The sequence below is a fragment of the Plecotus auritus genome, assembly GCF_963455305.1.
Source record: "Plecotus auritus genome assembly, chromosome: 8".
Classification (NCBI taxonomy): domain Eukaryota; kingdom Metazoa; phylum Chordata; class Mammalia; order Chiroptera; family Vespertilionidae; genus Plecotus; species Plecotus auritus.
Genome location: NC_137782.1, coordinates 68,815,929 through 68,834,442, shown reverse-complemented (window position 1 = coordinate 68,834,442; position 18,514 = coordinate 68,815,929). Strand labels below are relative to the sequence as shown.

Below are 18,514 nucleotides of genomic sequence, written 5' to 3'. Positions count from 1 at the left end.
TTTTGGAATAAGCCTGTGTGTTAGGAGGAAAAAAAAATCCTACATCCTCGCCTGGGAAATCCGGGGTGCTCGAGGTGGGCTTCCCTGGACAGCGTGACTCTTCCCTGGGAGTGGCTGTCACAGCGCGGGGCCAAGACCCCATCCCTCTTGGAGAGGGCAGAGCGAATGGGGGAGGGAAACCAGCTCTGCCTCCCCGCCCTCGCACACTAACCCCCTCCACGCACTCACCCCCTCCCCCTGCCCCCCAGAGCCCGGAAGAGGCACTGACAGTCCCAGTCCTGACTCAAAGGCGGGGAAGGAGGGGACGCTCAGCCACCCCATTGTCTGGGAGGGAGGGGAGAAGCTCCGCCCCCGGGGGGAGGGGAAGGGGAGAAGGGGGGGAAAGCGGGAGAGAAGGAGAGGAAGAAAGGCGAGGGTAGAGGGGTGTGGGGAGAGATGGAGAGCTCTGGAAATAAGTGGAGGGAGGATGATCAAACCGGATAGGGGAAGATAAAGGCTTTGGGGCGGGCAAGAGAGCGAGGAGGGGCGGAGAGGGAGCGAGGAGGGCGGGGCGTCCGACCCCCAATCTCGTGGCGGTCGCCAGCCCTGCCCCGCCCCGCCGGATTTGATCCGAACCCGCTGAACGCTGACCGAGGCCCAGGCTGGAGCAGCCCCCCTGCCGCGGCACCCCACTTCCAACTCCACGGTCTCCGCGGCGCGCGCGATGCTGCGGGATTGGAACGCAGGCAAGGCTCTGGGCGCGGGGCGTGGGGGCCAGGCTCTGGGCTCAGCACGCGGAATGCCAGGTGCGGGGTCCCCGCGGTCCTCTCTCCCATGCCAATCTCCGCCTCCCCGAAAGTTTTCCCGCACGGCCTGGTCCAGGTCAGCCCCTCTCTCCTCGCCTGCCCCCGTCTCCTCCCCCAACCGCTGGGGGTTCCCGTAGGGTTTCTGGGGGTGTGGACTCCCCAGGGACTGCGTAGGCGTGGAACCCCAGCCGACCTGTCTTCCGGCCGGAGAAAGTTGTGGCTCCAAGTTCGTCCTCCCGCCCGAGCCGGGGGGGGGGGGGGTGTCCTTCCTTCTCTCCGCAACCTGGGCGGCGGCTGGAAGGCTCCTCCGCCCCATCCCCGGGGTCCCGGGGACTCCCTGGCGAGGTGGGGCAGGGCAGCAGGTGCAGAGAGGGGAGGCCCCCACAACCCTGGTGAGTGCCCGGACTCCAATCCGGTCCTCTCCTTCCCGGCCCAATGAACACTTAGTTCCTCACAGGCGGGTTGCAGCCACCCCTCCTCCCCCTCCCCCCACTCGGGCTCCCTCTGCCTCCCCAAGGGCTCCGGGTGCTCAGGGGCCCCTGGTCCTCGGGACACTTCCCCTTTGCGGTCTTCCCGCCCGCCTCCGTAGCTAGTGCTTGAGGTCGTAGGGGACCTCGGCTTTTCGTCCTCCGCGCCCGAGAGAGGCAGGTGCCTTGGGCGGACGCGGCCACTTCTGCATTTCGAGCGCCTGCTTTGCATTCAGCTTCTAAACTGGGAGAAGCCGGGGACAGCCGAGCGGCGCCGTGGCCTGACGGGGAGGCCCAGGGTCCCATCTTGCCCTAGGGCGCTCTGTGGGTCCTGGGTTGTTCGCAGCACCTTTGCACCTCCGTGACAGGAGGAACTGAGCAGGCGGTTTCTCCAGGCTGTCATGCACTTCATTCCCAGGTGATCGGAATCTGGGCCCCTAGAACGTGTTCTCCCAGAGGACAGAGGCTGTTTCTAGAGCCGGCCAGGTTTATAGCGAGTACCTTACTTGTAATGAATGAACGTTTGAACCAGTGAGCTGACAAGTAACCATTTGCCCTGGAGCGGGACTCAGTTCCTGCCACAGTTGATCTTAGCACAATGGGAGGAAAGAATTAGAAACAATGATTGTTTGAAGCAGCTGCCTCAGCCAGAGCCAGGAGCCTTCTTTCCAGATTATCTGGATGAGGAATCTGGGGTTGGAATGATTGTACTTACCAGTCCTCATTTACTTACGGGGAACTTTTTCTGCAGGTGGTCTGAGAAATTAAAGACACTTCTCATGACTAAGACATATTTATTGGGTTGTTTGAGGAGAGTTCTTTCTTTTTAGCTTGTGTCCAAATGTAGTGTCCTAGGGCCAAAGTGTGGAGTTGGCATGGGAGGTGCCCATTTGAGAACAGAGACCCTGGAGTGGGGCCATGAGTCTGTGCACCAGCTGTGCTTTCTCCTCTAGACAGGCCAACTGATGCCTAGGAGCTTGGGCAGGGAATCTGGGGGGCGGGGGGTGGGAGGAGGCGGGGTAGATAGAACAGGGAGGGCCTCAAATGATGGCTGAGCTCAGAGAGGTGGGGTATTTTGGAAAGAGAATAGTTCTTGCCCTGGGAGAAGGAGGCATAGCAAGCAGCCTGCGGGAGACCTGGGAGTCTGAGCTGGTACAGGTTGGGGGTCTCTGTGCTGGAGAGGCTGGAGGTGACTCCTGCTCCTGCTTCAGAAGATGGGAGAGCAGAGGTGGAGAACTGGGGAGATCGGATAATCTTTGTGGTGCAGCCTACACATATCCCATGCTCCTCTGGCTTCGTTTTTATGCTGGTGAAATCTGTTAGAATGGTGTGGGGCACCTTTGGGGAGCCTGGCTGAGAGGAGGTCAGGGGATCTGGGGTTCCCAGTCATGCCCTCCTCCTAGGGAAGGTGGAGTGTACCTTCACCAGGCTGAGTGGGCCAGGGCATATGCAGTACCTACACCTGCTGCATCTCTAGCTGGCAGCACCCCACCTTCCTGAGGGTGGTCTCCTGCTGCCCTGGGGGCTCCATAACTCACTTCTCTGCTTTTCTGCATGGCTTCTGTTTGGGGGTTCAGGCATTCTCTCCAATTTGTGTTATCTTGGGAGTGGTAGGTGACCCTACACCTTGTTTTTGATCCCCCAGTCCTCCTCAACTCTCTGATGCACTGGCCTACTTGGGACTTTTCAGTCATCTGCTGGTTGTGCTTGGATTTCTTGGTCTATTTCCTGGTGCCCTGGAGCCAAGCTTTGTGTCTGCCTTCTGGGTGTAAACTGCTTAGGAACGGCTGAGAGAGTGGGCTAGAGAGATGCCCAGGAGCACACATCCTGGCATCCCTGCGGGGGTGCCAAAGGCTGGACTCTGGAGCTGGCCAGAAAGGGGTCCTGTCACCAGAGGACCTTGGCCTGATGATTGCTTTCAGTCCTGTCTAGGATACTTTGGCAGGAAGTGTGCTCACTGGGAGGTGGGGTGTAGAATCAGGACCAGATTGCCAGAGAATCCCATGGAGAGAAGGGGATTCGAACTGGGTGTTCTAAGAGCAGCTCCGGGACTTGCCCACCTTGCCTTCTCCTCTCCCTCAGAGTGAAAAACTGGGCAGGTCTCCGCTGTGCAGTTGGAATGGAACAAGACACCCAGTCTCTGTCTTTATCCGTAGTTGCTGAGAACTGCTATAGCTGGGTTTGTAAAACCAGGGCAGCCGTCCTCTCCCCCCACCGGTCACAATATGGTGCAGTGATTTACCCAATGACACACTGTCCTATTTAAACACCTCCCTGCCTCTCCAGAAGAATTTAAAATAAATCCTTAAGATGGGTTATGCTCCCACAGACCCATGATTGTGGTTTTATTTATTTGGCCTGCTTGTGGGTTCCCGTGAAGGACCTTGAGGGGTGGGGATGGGACAGGAGGCAGAGGGAAAGCAGGGTACAGAAAACAGGGACAGTCTTCAGCCTCGACTGGCTGGGGGACCAAGGGGTCACTCTTGGTCATCCCTAGGATGGCAGATTAAGCCTGTAATCACAGGTTGATGCAGTTGCTGGGATGATGACAGCTTGGGGCTCAGGACTCCTGCCCAAGGCAATTGTGGCTGAACCTGAGAGGGCAGCCTCTCACAGGAGAAGCGGGTGGGGAAGGGCATTTGGCCTGTTCCCGAGGGATGAGCAAAGTAACTTAGAAGGGCTTTTTCTATTCTACTGATAGAAATTGGTAAAAAGATACCCTGTGCTTTCCTTGGTCATGTCAACCCAAAGTGCTTTGACAAAGAAACTTTACTTCACCAGCAAGTTTACCTGTAAGTGGCACTCATTTGAGTGTTTGTTTGATTAATGGCTTATTTCTTTAAGAGTAATGAAAACAGTGTTGAATTTGGAGTTGAATTGTATTTTACCATTTTCTAGCTGGGTGGCACTGAGCAATGTCAGCACCCTTCCCATGTTCCTTTGGCCTCGAGCAATGACTGATGGGAGAAGGTGCATAAACACTCCAGCTCCCTCACCTCTTGGTTGGGGATGCCGGCATGTTCTCTGCTGGCTCACAGGTAACTGGCTCCCTCCATTGGCTGCCTTCCCTTCCCTGTTCACTTTCTCACTGCCTTCCACTGGCCCTTGAACCCTTATCTTAGGGTCAGCATCTGGGGAATACCACCCTAAGAGAGGCTTTAGTCGTAATTAAAAAGTCATTGGAAGTCTCTTGAGTTTCAGTTTCCCCAACTGTAAGACAGAACTGATAACTATCTCACAGGGATATTGTGCTGTGAGCTCAGCCCGGGGCCTGGCAGACAGCAAGCATTCAGGCAAACATTTACTGGCACATTGATTAGTACCAAAGGGGCTGTGGTGGATTTGGGAGTGAAAATTATAATGGACCATGGAGAATTATAATGCTGTCCTTAGGTTAGGTGAGGAACCCACGTCAACTGCCCGTGGTTTTCTCATCTAGATTCTGACCTGTGATGTGCTGATGAATGTTTAACAACTGGCGCTGCAGGGAGGTGAATAAGCCGTGTTTTGTGGCATTTGCTGGTTTCTGTAATGTAAATTTACCCACCAGCAGATTTCAAGCTACTAACATGGCAAGCTACTAACACTGAATTGGGATGAGATGTGCTCCATCAGCACTTGAGAGCCAGTTGGTCATGTGTGAGCTGGGATGTGACCTCAGATCTTTTTAAAAAAAATACATATTTTTATTGATTTCAGAGAGGGAGAGAGAGGGAGAGAGAGATAGAAACATCAATGATGAGGGAATCATTGCCAGATGATTCCTGCACTCCCCACACGAGCCCGAAACCCAGGCATGTGCCCTGACTGGGAATCAAACCGCGATCTTCTGGTTCATAGGTTGACGCTCAACCACCGAGCCACGCTGGCTGGGCTGACCTCAGATCATGATTTCCAGTTTCGTACACAGGGTGAGAAGGATAAGAATTGTACTAGGCGTCAAAATTTGGAGTGTGTTCAGCCCTGGCCGGGTGGCTCAATTGATTGGAACATCGTCCCATACACCAAAACCGTTTTGGGCTCCATTCCTGGGCAGGGCACATACCTAGGTTGTGGATTTGATCCCCAGTCAGGGTGTGTGTGGAAGGCAGTTGATGGATGTTTCTCACCCCCCACCCCTTTCCTTTCTCTCTAAAATCAATTTTAAAACCCAAAACATGCCCAGACAGGTGTGGCTCAGCTGTTGTCGACCCAGGAACCAAGAGGTCACTGGTTCAATTCCTGGTCAGGGCTTGATCCCCAGTGTGGGGGCATGCAGGAGGCAGCCAATCAATGATTCTCTTTCATCATTGATGTTTCTCTCTCTCCCTCTCCCTTCCTCTCTGAAATCAATAAAGATATATTAAAAAAAAAAATAAAACCCAAAACATATCCTCAGGTGAGGATTAAAAAAATTGGGAGTATGTTCAACGCTGTCCTGAACTGGCTGATTCACTGTGTGTGCGACACTTCTGGGTTCATTTAGAGATTACTGGAATGTTTATGCTATGAGTCTTTCAGTTTCCCTATCTCCAGGGCACAGGGTTAGATGACTCCACAAGTCCCTTCTAGCCTTTGGTCTCTTTAGGAAGGGTCCATTGCATTCTTCCTTTGTCCACACAAGAACAAAACCTTTCACAAAAGAAAACCTTTCATGTGTCCACACATGTGTTGCCCACGGTGGGGCACCCAGCACTGGGCCATCCTAGGTTTTGCTATCTTTTTCTGCTGGCACAAGGAATTCAGTAGGCATTAACGCAGAAAAATTCAACCTTCCTGTGTACCAGTGTCACATCATCACACAGGCATGGTGTGTCCCCAGAGGAAGCACAATGGGGACAGAGGGGAGAGATGATTTCTCATGAAAAAGGCAGTCCCTACTTCTCTGAACTACTATGCAATGTCATAGACGCCCAAGTGGAATCCAAGAAAAGCCCACGTGGAGAAATAGACTTTTATATGACAGAATCCAACATCCCTGCTTCAGTTTTTTGTTGCCAATCCTCCCAAGGGAGTCTTGGGCTCAACAGTTCCACCTGTAGGAATTCCTACCCTAAGGATTCAATTGGACAAGTGCAGAAGAATACGTGCACAGCAATGTCCTTTGCAGCATTCTTTATAATAATAACCACCAGAATAAAAATGGAGACTAGATGTCCAGTAATAGTAAACTTGTTAATTATGGTATATCTATGTATTTTGGAATACTACCTGGCTACAAAAAGTATAGGACAAAAGAAGTATATATATTAACATGGAAAAAATATATATTTCTAAAGAGCTGGTTCCTAAACAGTATGCTAATTTTATAAAATATATCATGTCATCCATTTATGTTTGCCTCTGAAATAATGTTTGGCAAAATGTTACTGCTGCCGATTGCCTCATCCCAGGGTGTTTTTTTTTGTGTGTGTGTATGTGTTGGGGGTGGGGGGGGGCGGGCGTGGGATAGAGAAGTTGTGCTTGGGGTTCACAGCTCTCCTGCAGTGAGTGAGGTCCAAATGAAGTGAAAACCATCTTCCTTGAAGACTGTGAACGAGAGCGTCAACCTTTCTATTTCTATTTGTGTGTTTCAAACTCTGCTAAATACCCACATGGTGGCTGTGGATATGGCTGCTGGATGTTTGTGCACAGGCAGGGTCCGCTGTCCACTGCTAGAGTCCGGGAGGCTCCCAATACTCCGGGGAGATGGGTGGTAGCCTCAGATAATGGGTGCTGTCTTTCTAAAGCTCATACAGACATCTGGGACAAGGATCGCTCTCTTGTGTGTGTGCTGGGTTGTGTGTGTGACAGGGCAGTCGGACTCAAGGTGCAGGGGGGTGGGGGGAGGCAGGGGAGGTGGTGTGTATACTTTAGTCCTGTCTGTGGTGAGAGGAGGTTGGGAAGCTTCTGGACCCAGAACCAGGAAACCAGTTCATGACTCTGTTCAGGGGTCACAGGGGTGGGTCAAATGGCTTTGCTCTGGGATAACTAGTTCTGTGGGAAATGCTCTACCTTCCTCATTACGGGAGCTCCCGTGAGGGCCTGCGGGGCCTCCACTGAGTTGAGGAGAGAATGTAGGTCTGGGAGCAGCTGTGGGCAAACTACGGCCCGCGGGCCGGATCCGGCCCGTTCGGCTGTTCTATCCGGCCTGCGGAGCCAAAAGAGCGGAGGGTTCTCTTGCTCTCCCCTCCGCTCCTTTACTTTGAATTTATATTAGTTCACAGAAACACTCCATCCATGCTTTTGTTCCGGCCCTCTGGTCCAGTTTAAGAACCCATTGTGGCCCTCGAGTCAAAAAGTTTGCCCACCCGTGTCTGGGAGGGACACGTACCGCTGGGCCCTCCAGGGCTTTCTCTACCTGGTGCCTGGCTCTGCCTGTTTCTGTCTGCCCAGGAGGAGGCTGCTTTCACTCCCAGAAAGCTGGGGAAATGCAGAGTTTACAAATGGAAGGAGAGGCTTCTGAAGGCTATTTTGAGGAGAAGTTCTGTTTTCGTGGTGCTGGTTTTCTGTCAGGGTTAGTCAGCAGGGGACAGGGCAGCAGGGGAGGGTGTGAATGTGGTTTTGTGGAAAACTTCCCCTCAGTCTCCTGGAAATGTTCTGGAAACCCCTGGACGTGCCCTCTGTCCTGGCAATTTGAGGGGGCAAGAGATCTGCTGTGTGAGGGATCTGCTGTATGAAGTTGTAGGGAGTACACGAGGTTAAACGGGAGCGGATGTAAGATGCCCCCCAGTGGCTGTCCAGGGGAGGGCTCAGAACTGGGGACCCTGCCTCCACTCTCCCCTCTGGACTGCTTCTCAAGTGCAAGGAACCTCCCCTCTCAGCTGGAGGAGGCCAGTGGTCCTGGCTCTTGGGTTTCCAGTTCTGGCCCCAGGTAGCAGGGAGGGGAAACTCGAAGATCTCGGCACTCAAGGTCCGTATCAGCCTATAGCACCAAAAAAGGAAGCAGTGCTGGGGTTCCCTGAGGAAGGGGATGTGAGGTCAGAGATGAGTCTTAGAGAAAGAGCTCGGTAAACAGGAAGTGTGGCCCGAGAAACCTGTGCTGGTCGGAAATGGGGAAGAGGAGGTGCCCCTCTTCACCTGCCCAGATAGGTCGCAGGTCCCTGCAGAGCTGAGACACTAACCCACAGAGAGCCAGTTGGGGCTTTGAGCACATGGGGTGATACAGGCCCTGGGCCCCCGATCAGATGGGTCTCCACTTAAATCCTGTAATTACTGGGCTGGAGAAGAGCTAAATGTGCCATTCCTGAGTTAGGACACGAAACTACCCTGTAAAAGGGCCCTCAGTCTTGAGAGATGCAGGTCAAGGAATGCTTAATCATATTTGCCTCATTAGGGCCAGTGTCACCTCCACCAACTTCCCATGATGTCCTATCAGTCACATGGAATTGCACACTCTGTTGGCTTTTAGCTGGGCCCCTCTGGTTGAAGGTGATGTAGGTGCTGCTTTAGGGAGGCAGATGTGACCATGCCCTTCCCTGGGGGTCTGTAGATATCATTAGAGAGTTAGCTTTCTAGGTCTTTGGTTTCTCTGAGCCAGAATCTAAATTGTACCAGTGCGCGCGCGCGCACACACACACACACACACACACACATGCACATGCACACACACACGCACATGCACACTCCATACGCACACTCTCACACATCCATACTTATGCATTCACACACATACACACAGCTTTTTCTGTCTGGAGTTTTTACTTCCTTTATGCCTTTTTTTGGTCTCACTTCAACACCCCGATCCTCTGATGTGAGGCTATGGGCCTTTGGGCTTCTTTCTAAACATCTATTCAGATGTTGGGATTTCCTTCTTTCTTCCTGGGATGGTTGTGGGGATTAAATGAGTCGGAGCAGGTAAGAGCCCGCAGTAAGCTAGCGTTTATGGTAGCTACCTATTATTCACATCTGTTGTCTTATTAGGAGCACGATAATAACACTGTGATTGTTCTGCTCCTGATTTATGGGGAACAGGTGTCCAGGGCCTCCTGCAACTAGTCTGCCAGTTCTCTTTTCTACCTGCCTTCAGGTAAGTGCCTCTCTGGTCAGGCAGGGCAAGCCACCTTCTCCCACGTGCCTTTCCCTTCCTTCTTGGATGATGCTTGACATTCTTTGAGGAGGGGAGGGGCAAAGCCTTTTATTCATAGTCACAGTAAAGCTGAGAAAGTGCAGTTCATGCACCAGCACACTTGACCTTAACTTTCCCCTTGGTGGTGTTTGATGCTCAGACCCTTTCCTGAGCAGAGTTCTTGGGAGAGCTGTGTGGGTGGATCACAGGGGGCCTGGCCCCCGAGGGTGGGAAAGGGGATGGAGGTACATTTCAGGAAGGGAGGTTCAGGGATCAGTGGGGTGGGCAAGTTCCAGAGAGGACACGGGCCTGGCCAATAAGTGGACCTTTTATTGAATAAGCCAGGCAGGCAGGAAGTAAAATTGCATCCTGTTTCCTTCCAAGGCAGCCCGAATTTTGACCATGTCCAGGATAGGCTCGGGTTCAGGAATCAGGAGGTGGAATCTCTCGTAATCTCTAGATCTTGGCAGGGCCCCAGGCCATAGCTCAAGTCTCATTCCTCGTGTGGCAACAGGGCTGGGGTTTCCTGTTTGCCATCTACATTTCTTCCTGCCCCCGTAGGAGGGGGCCGAAGTGCAGAGGGGCCAGCACTATCTCTGTCAAAGCTGCTTGGTTGCAAAGCAGAGTCTTCAGGAGACCGGCTGGGGCGGTCTTTAACATTGTAGTACGAAGCACTGTGTCCGATAAAGTGCTTGTCCAACCCAGGAGACACAGATTGTCTCCAGAGGGCAAGGCAGAGTTCAGGGAAGAGGTGGGGAAAGCCCCAAAAAGGGAAGTCTCAGGCTCCCGTCAGCACAGCATTTCCTTCGCATCTGGGCCCAGGGCTGGCTTCCTGGTTTCCCGGCCTCTGTGGTGTGGTGCCTTGCTTTGCGTGATGAGCACTTTGGGTTGGCTCTGTGCCTGCATATACTGGCCCTCTGGGGGCTCAGCATTGTCCCCTTACCCCTTTGAAATATTAGTTATGGGGGGGGGCGTTAAAGGCCAAACTCAGTTTGCTTTTAGAAAATTCTGTCCTCTCCACTCAAAAGCTGCTTTGAGAGGCAGGTGTTGGGTGTCCTCGGTCTCTATTCCTGTCAGATTTCACGCTGGTTCTCAGCCCCGGTTGTACATTGGCAGGACCTGGGGAGGCTTTTAAAATGCTCACCCTGGGACCCGCCCAGAGGGTCTGATGTAATTGGTCTGAGTTACAGCCTGGATGTTAGTATTTTAAGTCACCATCCTGCCTCCCCTCAGCCCCACCCTCTGACCTTGGGAGAGTCTAAAGAGAACCTCTGAGATGTCCTGTGGTGTCTCAAGGTCAGCTGCTCCTCCTTCCCCGTTAGGTTTCAGCTGAGGCCCTGCCAAGTGCACAGACCTCTCACTGGTCAGGGGTGGTCCTGTGAGGTGGCACCCAGTTTTTTCTGTGGAAAGCACCCCCCTTCTCAAGCCTGGCCCTTTTCCTAGCTATACTTTCTTAGACAATGAAATTGCCTGTGTCCTATAAATTAGCTGTTGTCCTCCACCTTCCATCCTACACTGGGAGCTCAGGTGGGAGTGGGGAGGGGCCAGGCTCCTGCTATACAACCAGGAAGACAGTTTAGGAAACAAAAAAAACCCCAAACCACCAAAGGGGGGTGGTTCTTCATCTCACCCTGGACTTTCCTGCCAGGGTTTGCCTACCTTTCTGTTCTGCATTTATGGCCTCCCCCGCCCCCCGCCCCCCTGCCCCCCACCCTCGGGACTTCCCAGATGATAAGTGAGCTGAGAGCCACTTTGTCTCTGGGCCTGGAACTGTATAGCGATTAGCCCGAGTCCCGGGGATGCTCCGACACCCGATTAACTGCCTGTGTTTTCCGGGCTCCCTGGCAGAATGGGAGTGAGGGCACTGGAGCTTGGAGGAACCAAGAGCTAGGAACAGAGGAGAGTCTACTCTTTGGAGCAAGTTTTATTTTATTAATTTATTACCATTTTTTGAAGCGAGTTTTGGATGGCTTTTCCCACCTGCTTGAGTTTCTTGAGATTTGATGTTTGCCCTCTTCACAGGAAGCTGAGCTGGTGACTTCCATTTATCTGGGAGGCCTGGAGTGGGAGGCTGGAAGCACCTGTGAGTAGGAGGTCTGTGAGAAGGAAGAGGAAGGGGTCCTTCCTGCAATAACTTCAGGGTTTTGACTGGTCCAGAGCTTGGGCAAGTCTATTCTCCGTTCCTACAGCTCAGCCCCTCACTGCACCTGGTTATTCTGTGTGGGCAGCTGTTTCCTCCCAGCCTGAGGGTGTGTGGGAGAAGGTGACAAAGCCAGGAGCTGCTTCAAGCCCAGACATAGGGCAGGTAGTGAACGATGCTGGTACCCACCAGGATCCCCTGTATCTACTGCATGTTGTGGGTGTTGACTATGGGGGGCCTTAGCTGCTCCCTAGTCCTCAGAACTGCTCTTGCAGGGAAATGCCTGGGAGCTCAGCCTGTCCTCCGAGGGCTGGCCTGGAGTCGGTGACTGACTGGCACTGGGTACAAAGGCCTGGCCTGCTTGTCTGAAGGTGGGACAACTGTGCAGTTATTCACACCCTGCAGCTCCCATGGGATCAGGCTGTGGCTGGACTCCAGCTGGGCCCATGTCACTCCCGGTCCTGCTTCCCTCGCTCCCTTAATGGGTTCTCCTGAAAGCATTTCCTCAGTAATCACGTGCACAAGAACCCTCATTTTGGGCTGTGCTTCTAGGAATCCTCATTGCGGACTGACTGTGCTTCTAGATTTTCCTTGGGCTGGCTTCTGAACCCACTCCCTCCCTCAAAAAAATAATGATAATGAGAATATTTGCAGGAGAGGCTCAGTGTGGCAGCTGGGGGTCCAAAGAGAGGAGACTCCAGGTTCAGGAGGGAAAAGAAACACCAGAGGGATGGTTTCTGTGCAGTGGGAAGTATTGGAAGGAAGGACAGGCTGAGGGGTGAGCTCCTGTCCCTACCTCCCAACCCCCACCACAGCTCAGGGGCAGTGGGGACAGTTTGTGGGAAGAGTTAGGTTTTGGATCAGGGTCCAGAAAACATGTGAGGGTGCTTGGGTCTGAGGAGGAGCGTGGGCACACTCACAGTGGGTGAAACGCAGGCCCAGAAAGTTCTCTATGGCTGGGGTCATCATACTTAATGGCTTAGTAATCTTTCCTTTGTCAAGGCATTCTCTTGAATCTTAGGGAGGGTCTTACCTCCAGGTTGTCTTTGAAGCAGGCAGCAAGTATGGATGGGCCTCCACATGGGACACATTAGGTCCCATGGACAGGCTGGATGGCATCGCCCAGGCATTTAATGGAGCTGAGGAGAACCTGGACTATTCTGCCAGGGCATGTAGTCAGTGCCAGAGACTGACTGGTTGGTGGCCCCAATGTGTCTCCAACAGGATTAGGTCCTGGGAGGCTCCCGTCCCACCTTGGCTCTTGTAAATGATTCTTACAAGGCATTTTGGAGTCCAGGTAGGGGCCGTAAATTCTTTTTTAAAAAACTTTTGTTGTTGTTGTTAATTCTCACCTGAGGATATTTTCCCACTGATTTTTAGAGAGATTGGAAGGAAGGGAAGGTGGGAGAGGAAGAGGGAGGGAAGAAGAGAGAGAGAGAAAGAGAAACATTGATGTGAGGGAGACACATTGATTGGCTGCCTCCCGCAGGCTCCCTTGACTGGAAATCAAACCCCAGACCCTTCCATGCGCAGGCTGACCCTCTAACCAATGAGCCACACTGGCCAGGACGGGGCCTTAAAGTCTTAGTAATAACAGAGTTGCAACCAGCCAGCTGAGCGAATCCCTCTCTCCAAGGCTGCAGATATTGGCAAGCCCCTCAAAGGAAGTGTCCTCCACATTCCAGCCCATCAATGGTCTTCCTTTGGCCCTTCCTTATGTGAGAAACAATGCTCTGTTAAGGAGTCTCGGACTGAACCTGAATTTCCGGCCTTTTGTCAGCTCTGCTGCTGTGTTGGCCTTAAAGTGTATGTAAATTTAGCTGGCTTTACTTTTTCTGTCCCCTCCACCCCATAGCTGGCTGGAATAACCAGTGATTTGTGGTGATGGTTGGAAAGTTTGTGGAGGGAGATGCAGATGTTGTCCTTGAGGCAGACCAAGGAGGGGCTTGTTTGGGTCCTGTAATCAGTTACCTGTAATTTCAGTTCAACAATGTGGTAGGCGATGTAAGTATTTTCCTAACACTTTTAACCCAAGAAATGTAAAAGTACCAAGAAAAAAGGTGGGGAGGAGTCAGGCTGGAGACAAAGATTGGGCAACATGAGCCTATAGGTTGGATTTATAGCGATGGCCCTGGTAGGATCACCCAACAGATTGAGAGTGACCAAAAGTCTTGGAGAATTCCCGCATCTGTGCCTCATGACTACTTGATTTATATCTGTAACGGAGAAGAGTTTGTCCACCGGCGCTGCAGGTAGCCAGTTGCGCTGACACTGGGTGCAGTGAAAGAGAGTGGCGGTTATTGTATAGCGCTACGCAGGGGAGACTGGGCAGCTTGTGCTGGAAAAACCCGAGCTCCTCAATGCTTTACAGACAAAGGGTTTCACAGAACAGAAATCATGAGTGAGGGGCTCAGGGTCCTGGGCTGTGTTGATTGGTCAGTTCTTACTCAAGCTTCAGCAACCTGATTTTTTTTTTCAACTCCTGGGGGCATCTTGTCTGGGTCTACTTGACTATGGGAGATAACACATCTTGGGGTTGTGAGTCAGAGACATTATCCTAAGAACAGTAAGAAAAGAACAGAGCTTTGCCTTCCATTCTTCACACGGTATGTTCTTCTGTTATCTTAAGCTGAGTATACCTTCTGAAACTTGCTTTACAGGCAGGCTTGCAGGCCCCAGGACATGACTACATTGCATTGCAATGCAGCTATGACTCTTAAGGGCTAATTGAATAATTTTAACTAAAAGTGAAATTCTAATATATCTAGTATGCTATGATTTGCTATTTGCTTCATATCAGTTGGTAGGTAAAAATATAGTGATGAGAAAGATTTCATAGTTTATTAACTATTTGTGTTTATTTTTCTTCGAATTGTCTGTTCATGTCCTTTGACCAATTTTTACTGAGTGTAGAATCTTTTTCTTTCTGATTTATTAAAGCCCTGTACATATTAAGGACATTAGCCTTTTGTCACATTTTGTAAATATTTTCTTCCAATTTGTTATTTGCCTTTTGACTTTGGGTAGGGAAATTTTTTTTTTAAACAGAAATTTAAAATTTTTACAGATTGGTATTTTTATTATGCCTTCTCGTTTTGTTTTTTTCCCCACCCCACACGTTCTTCCCCTTTGGCAACCATCAGCTTGTTCTCTATATCTATGGGTCTGTTTGTTTTGTTTCATTTATTCACTTAATTTTTTAGATTCCATTTATAAGTGAAATCATATGGTATTTGTCTTGTCTGATTTATTTCACTTAGCATAATACCCTGTAGGTTCATTCATGTTGCTGCAAATGGCAAGATTTCATTATTTTTTATTAATGAGTAATATTCCATTATATGTATCATCTTTTTTTGTATGTTTTTATTGATTTTTAGAGAGAGAGGAAGGGAGAGGGAGGGAGAGATAGAAACATCAATGAGAAAGAAACATCGACCAGCTGCCTCCTGCACATCCCCTACTGGGGATTGAGCCTGCAACCTGGGCATGTGCCCTGACCGGGAATTGAACTAATGACCTCTTGGTTCATGGGCTGACATTCAACCACTGAGCCACACTAGCCAGGCTATATCATATCTTTTTTTATCCATTCACCTATTGATGGACATCTAGGTTGTTTCTGTATCTCTCTCTCTCTCTCCCTCTCTCTCTCTCCCTCTCCCTCTCTCTCTCTCTCTCTCTCTCTCTCTCTCTCTCTCTCTCTCTCTCTCTGTGTGTGTGTGTGTGTGTGTTTTCAGATAAATACCCAGAAGTAGAATTGATGGGTCATCTGGCAGCTCTGTTTTTAATTTTTGAGGAACTTCCATAGTGTTTTCCATAGTGGCTGCACCAATTTATATCCCACCAATGGTGCATGAAAGTTCCCTTTTCTCTACATCCTCACCTACATTTGTTGCTTGCTGATTTTTTGATGATGGCCATTTTGACAGGTGTGAGGTCATATCTCATTGTGGTTTTAATTTGCATTTTCCTCATGATTAATGATGTTGAGCATCTTTTCATATGTCTGTTGGCCATCTGTATGTGCTCTCTGTAGACTTGTCTATTCAGGCCCTTTATTCATTTTTAAATTGGATTATTCATATTTTTTTGCTATTAAGTTAATATGCGTTCCTTATATATTTTGGATATTAATCACTTACAAGACACATGATTTGCAAATATTTCTTCCTGTTCTGTAGGTTGCTTTTTCATTTTGCTGGTTGTTCTCTTTGCTTTTCAGTTTGATGTAGTCTCACTTATTTCTGCTTTTCTTGCTTGTGCTTTTAGTGTCACATCCAGAAAAAATGTTGCCAAGATCAATGTCCAGAGCTTTTTCTCTGTGTGTTTTTTTTTTCTAGAATTTTTACCATTTCAGGTTTTACATTTAAGTCTAATCGATTTCAAATTATTTTTTCTAAGTGGTGTAAAATAAGGGTCCAATTTCATTCTTTTGCATGTGAGTATCGAGCTTTCCCAATATTTATTGAAGAGACTGTTGTTTCCTCACTAAGTATTCTTGGCTCCCCTGGTCAAATATTAGTTGACTGTATATGCATGGGTTTATTTCTGTACTCTTAATTTTGTTCCATTGGTCTATGTGCCAGTATCATACTGTTTTGGTGACTAGACCTTTGCAGTATAGTTTGAAATCAGGAAGTTTGATGCCTCCAGCTCTGTTCTTTGGCAGGATTGCTTTGCCTATTTGAGGTCTTTGTGGTTCCATACAAATTTTAGTATATTTTATTTTATTTTATCTCTGTGAAAAATGCCATTGGAATTTGGGTAGGGATTGTATTGGATCTGGAGATAGCTCTGGGTAATATTGACATTTTAACACTATTCTTCTTCAATTTCTTTCATCGAAGTCATATAAGTTTAAGTGTGCAGATATTTCAACTCCTTGCTTAAACTTATTCCTAAGTATTTTATTATTTCTGATGCTATTGTAAATGGAATTGTTTTCTTTATTTCTTTTCAGATAGTTTGTTGTTAGTGTATAGATATGCAACTGATTTTTGTATGTTGATTCTGGATGCTGCAACTTGACTGAATTCATTGATTAATTCTAATAGATTTTTTGGTGGAGTCTTTAATGTAAGATCATATTATCTACAAACAGAGATAATTTTACTTCTTCCTTACTGATTTGGATGCCTTTTATTTATTTTTCTTGCCTGATTGCTCTGGCGAGGATTTCCAGTACTATGTTGAATAGGACCGTGAGAGTGGGTACACTTATCTTGTTCCTGTTCATAGAAAAAAAGCTTTCAGTTTTCATTGTTGAGTATGATGTTAGCTGTGGGCTTGTCATATGTGGCCTTTATTATGTTGAAGTACATTCTTTTTATACTGAATATGTTGTAATTTTTATCATGAAAGGATGTTGGATTTTGTTAAATGCCTTTTTTTTCATGTGTTGAGATGATCATATGATTTTAATCTTTCATTTGATTAATGTCATTTCATTCTATGGCATTTCATTATAATGTTGATGAAATACCTTAGGAACTTAACTCTTGTTTATATCAATTAACCTATGGTAAAATTGTGTCATTATACATCATTTTGCTTAAAGTTACAGAAACAATCGATGACGTTGTGACCTGACTGCATATATATAATTGAAATCTGAATATATATTTATTCAAGTAAATGTATATATATATTAATATTTTATGCTTACATATATATTTTTTAAAACATATTCTTATTATTGATAGTATTAAAGATATCTCCCTTTCCCCCTCTATATCCCTCTTGCTTACATATATTTTAAACAAAAGTAGACTCATAGTTGTGTAGCATGTGTTTTCTTAATGTATTGTCATTTTCCCAGGTAATTCATTTGCCTTCACAGTATCATATTTTAATGGTGGTTATAGATGTGTATGCTGCCAGTTTTTGCCCCCAGCTCTGTTTGGGCATTTTTAGGTGGTTTACCAATCTTTCGTGTGCCTCAGTGGAATCTGAGCCTTCCTGTCAGATGAATCTCTATTCTGTGTTTGAAGGTCTCTTCAGGGATGACTCACTGGTTGACCTTGGAACCAAGTTGGGTGTCAACATTCTCTGTGGCTAGGGCACTTGCTCTGGAGCTGTCCACGGTGGTCATCTTCCCTTTGGGCGTTTTTTCTCTCCGAGGCTGTGGCAAGCAGAGGCAGCAGCCAGCAGTGTGGCATCTCACTAGCCCTGGGTCACCTTTGGGCTGCCCAGGCTGTGGGTCTGGAAGGGGGACAGAGAGCCACACACCCTGGTCCCCTGGCCCAACTTTTGCTTATTCCTAAGGACACAACCTAACTCTAACCTCTGCCTTCTCCTTTCAAATACAGGTCTCTCCTTCTGATGAAAAGAGAAAATAAGAATGGATTACAGTCACCAAACTTCCCTTGTCCCATGTGGAAAAGATAAATACATTTCCAAGTAAGTCTTTTTGCTGTCGTGTTGTGTCCCCATGTGGATGGAAGCCACTGGCAGAGATGCCTCCTCTGTACATGAGAGAGCTGAGGCTCTTGTGTGTGAGAAAGAGCTAAGTAAGTAGCTGAGTGTGGACTAGTAAAAGCATCAGCAAGGCTGCTGCTCTAGATAACACGCCCCCAAAGTCTGGCTATAGAGAGTGAACTAAGGGGGGCCTTTAAGATATGGCACCTTTGAAAGCTCAGAAGAGATGGTGTCCTGGAGGGCTTCCAGGAGGAGGAGTCAGCAGTGGCTGCTCACTGTCCTGTCTGTGGTGTCTCCCGGGGAGTCCCAGCTGAGTTGTGTCCCTGTACTGCTGCAGTTCTGGCTAAATCACAGGTTCCCCCTGAAAAGGAGAAGACAGTGTTATTGCTTTATAGGCAATAAAATCTCCTGAACTCAGCTTTTTGCTAATGTGACGGGGCTGAGCCAAAATGGACTTTTTTTGAATTATAAGTTTCAGGTTATATATTTATATTCAGCACAGAGATTTACACATCCTGGAAGCTCTCTATCTTAATTAAATGTTTAATTTTTCTGAGTCCAAATTGTGCTAATTTTTAAAGACACACTTGGCCATCTATAGACACATCTTGTGTGAGATATGGATCATTCTTATCACTACATTGAAGGATTTCCCCGGGGACTTCTCCTGACCAGT

The 18,514-nt window shown here is 48.8% G+C and overlaps 1 protein-coding gene across 3 annotated transcripts in view; it reads left to right on the top strand.

The window, feature by feature from the left end:
• The first annotated feature begins 392 nt into the window (after nucleotides 1–392).
• The window catches only part of RASSF2 (Ras association domain family member 2), a 34,735-nt gene continuing 16,613 nt past the window's right edge, over nucleotides 393–18,514 (top strand). The window contains exons 1-2 of one of the 3 annotated variants that reach the window (XR_013961486.1): nucleotides 393–725; nucleotides 17,730–17,820. Coding sequence is in view for 2 of the 3 variants with exons in the window: in XM_080685416.1 (XP_080541542.1) it covers nucleotides 17,762–17,820 (59 nt within the window). In the remaining variant the exon portion in view is untranslated. Of the gene's footprint in view, nucleotides 726–1,533; nucleotides 1,671–17,729; nucleotides 17,821–18,514 lie in introns of those variants that run through there. The other 2 variants (XM_080685416.1, XM_080685417.1) reach the window with 2 other exon arrangements.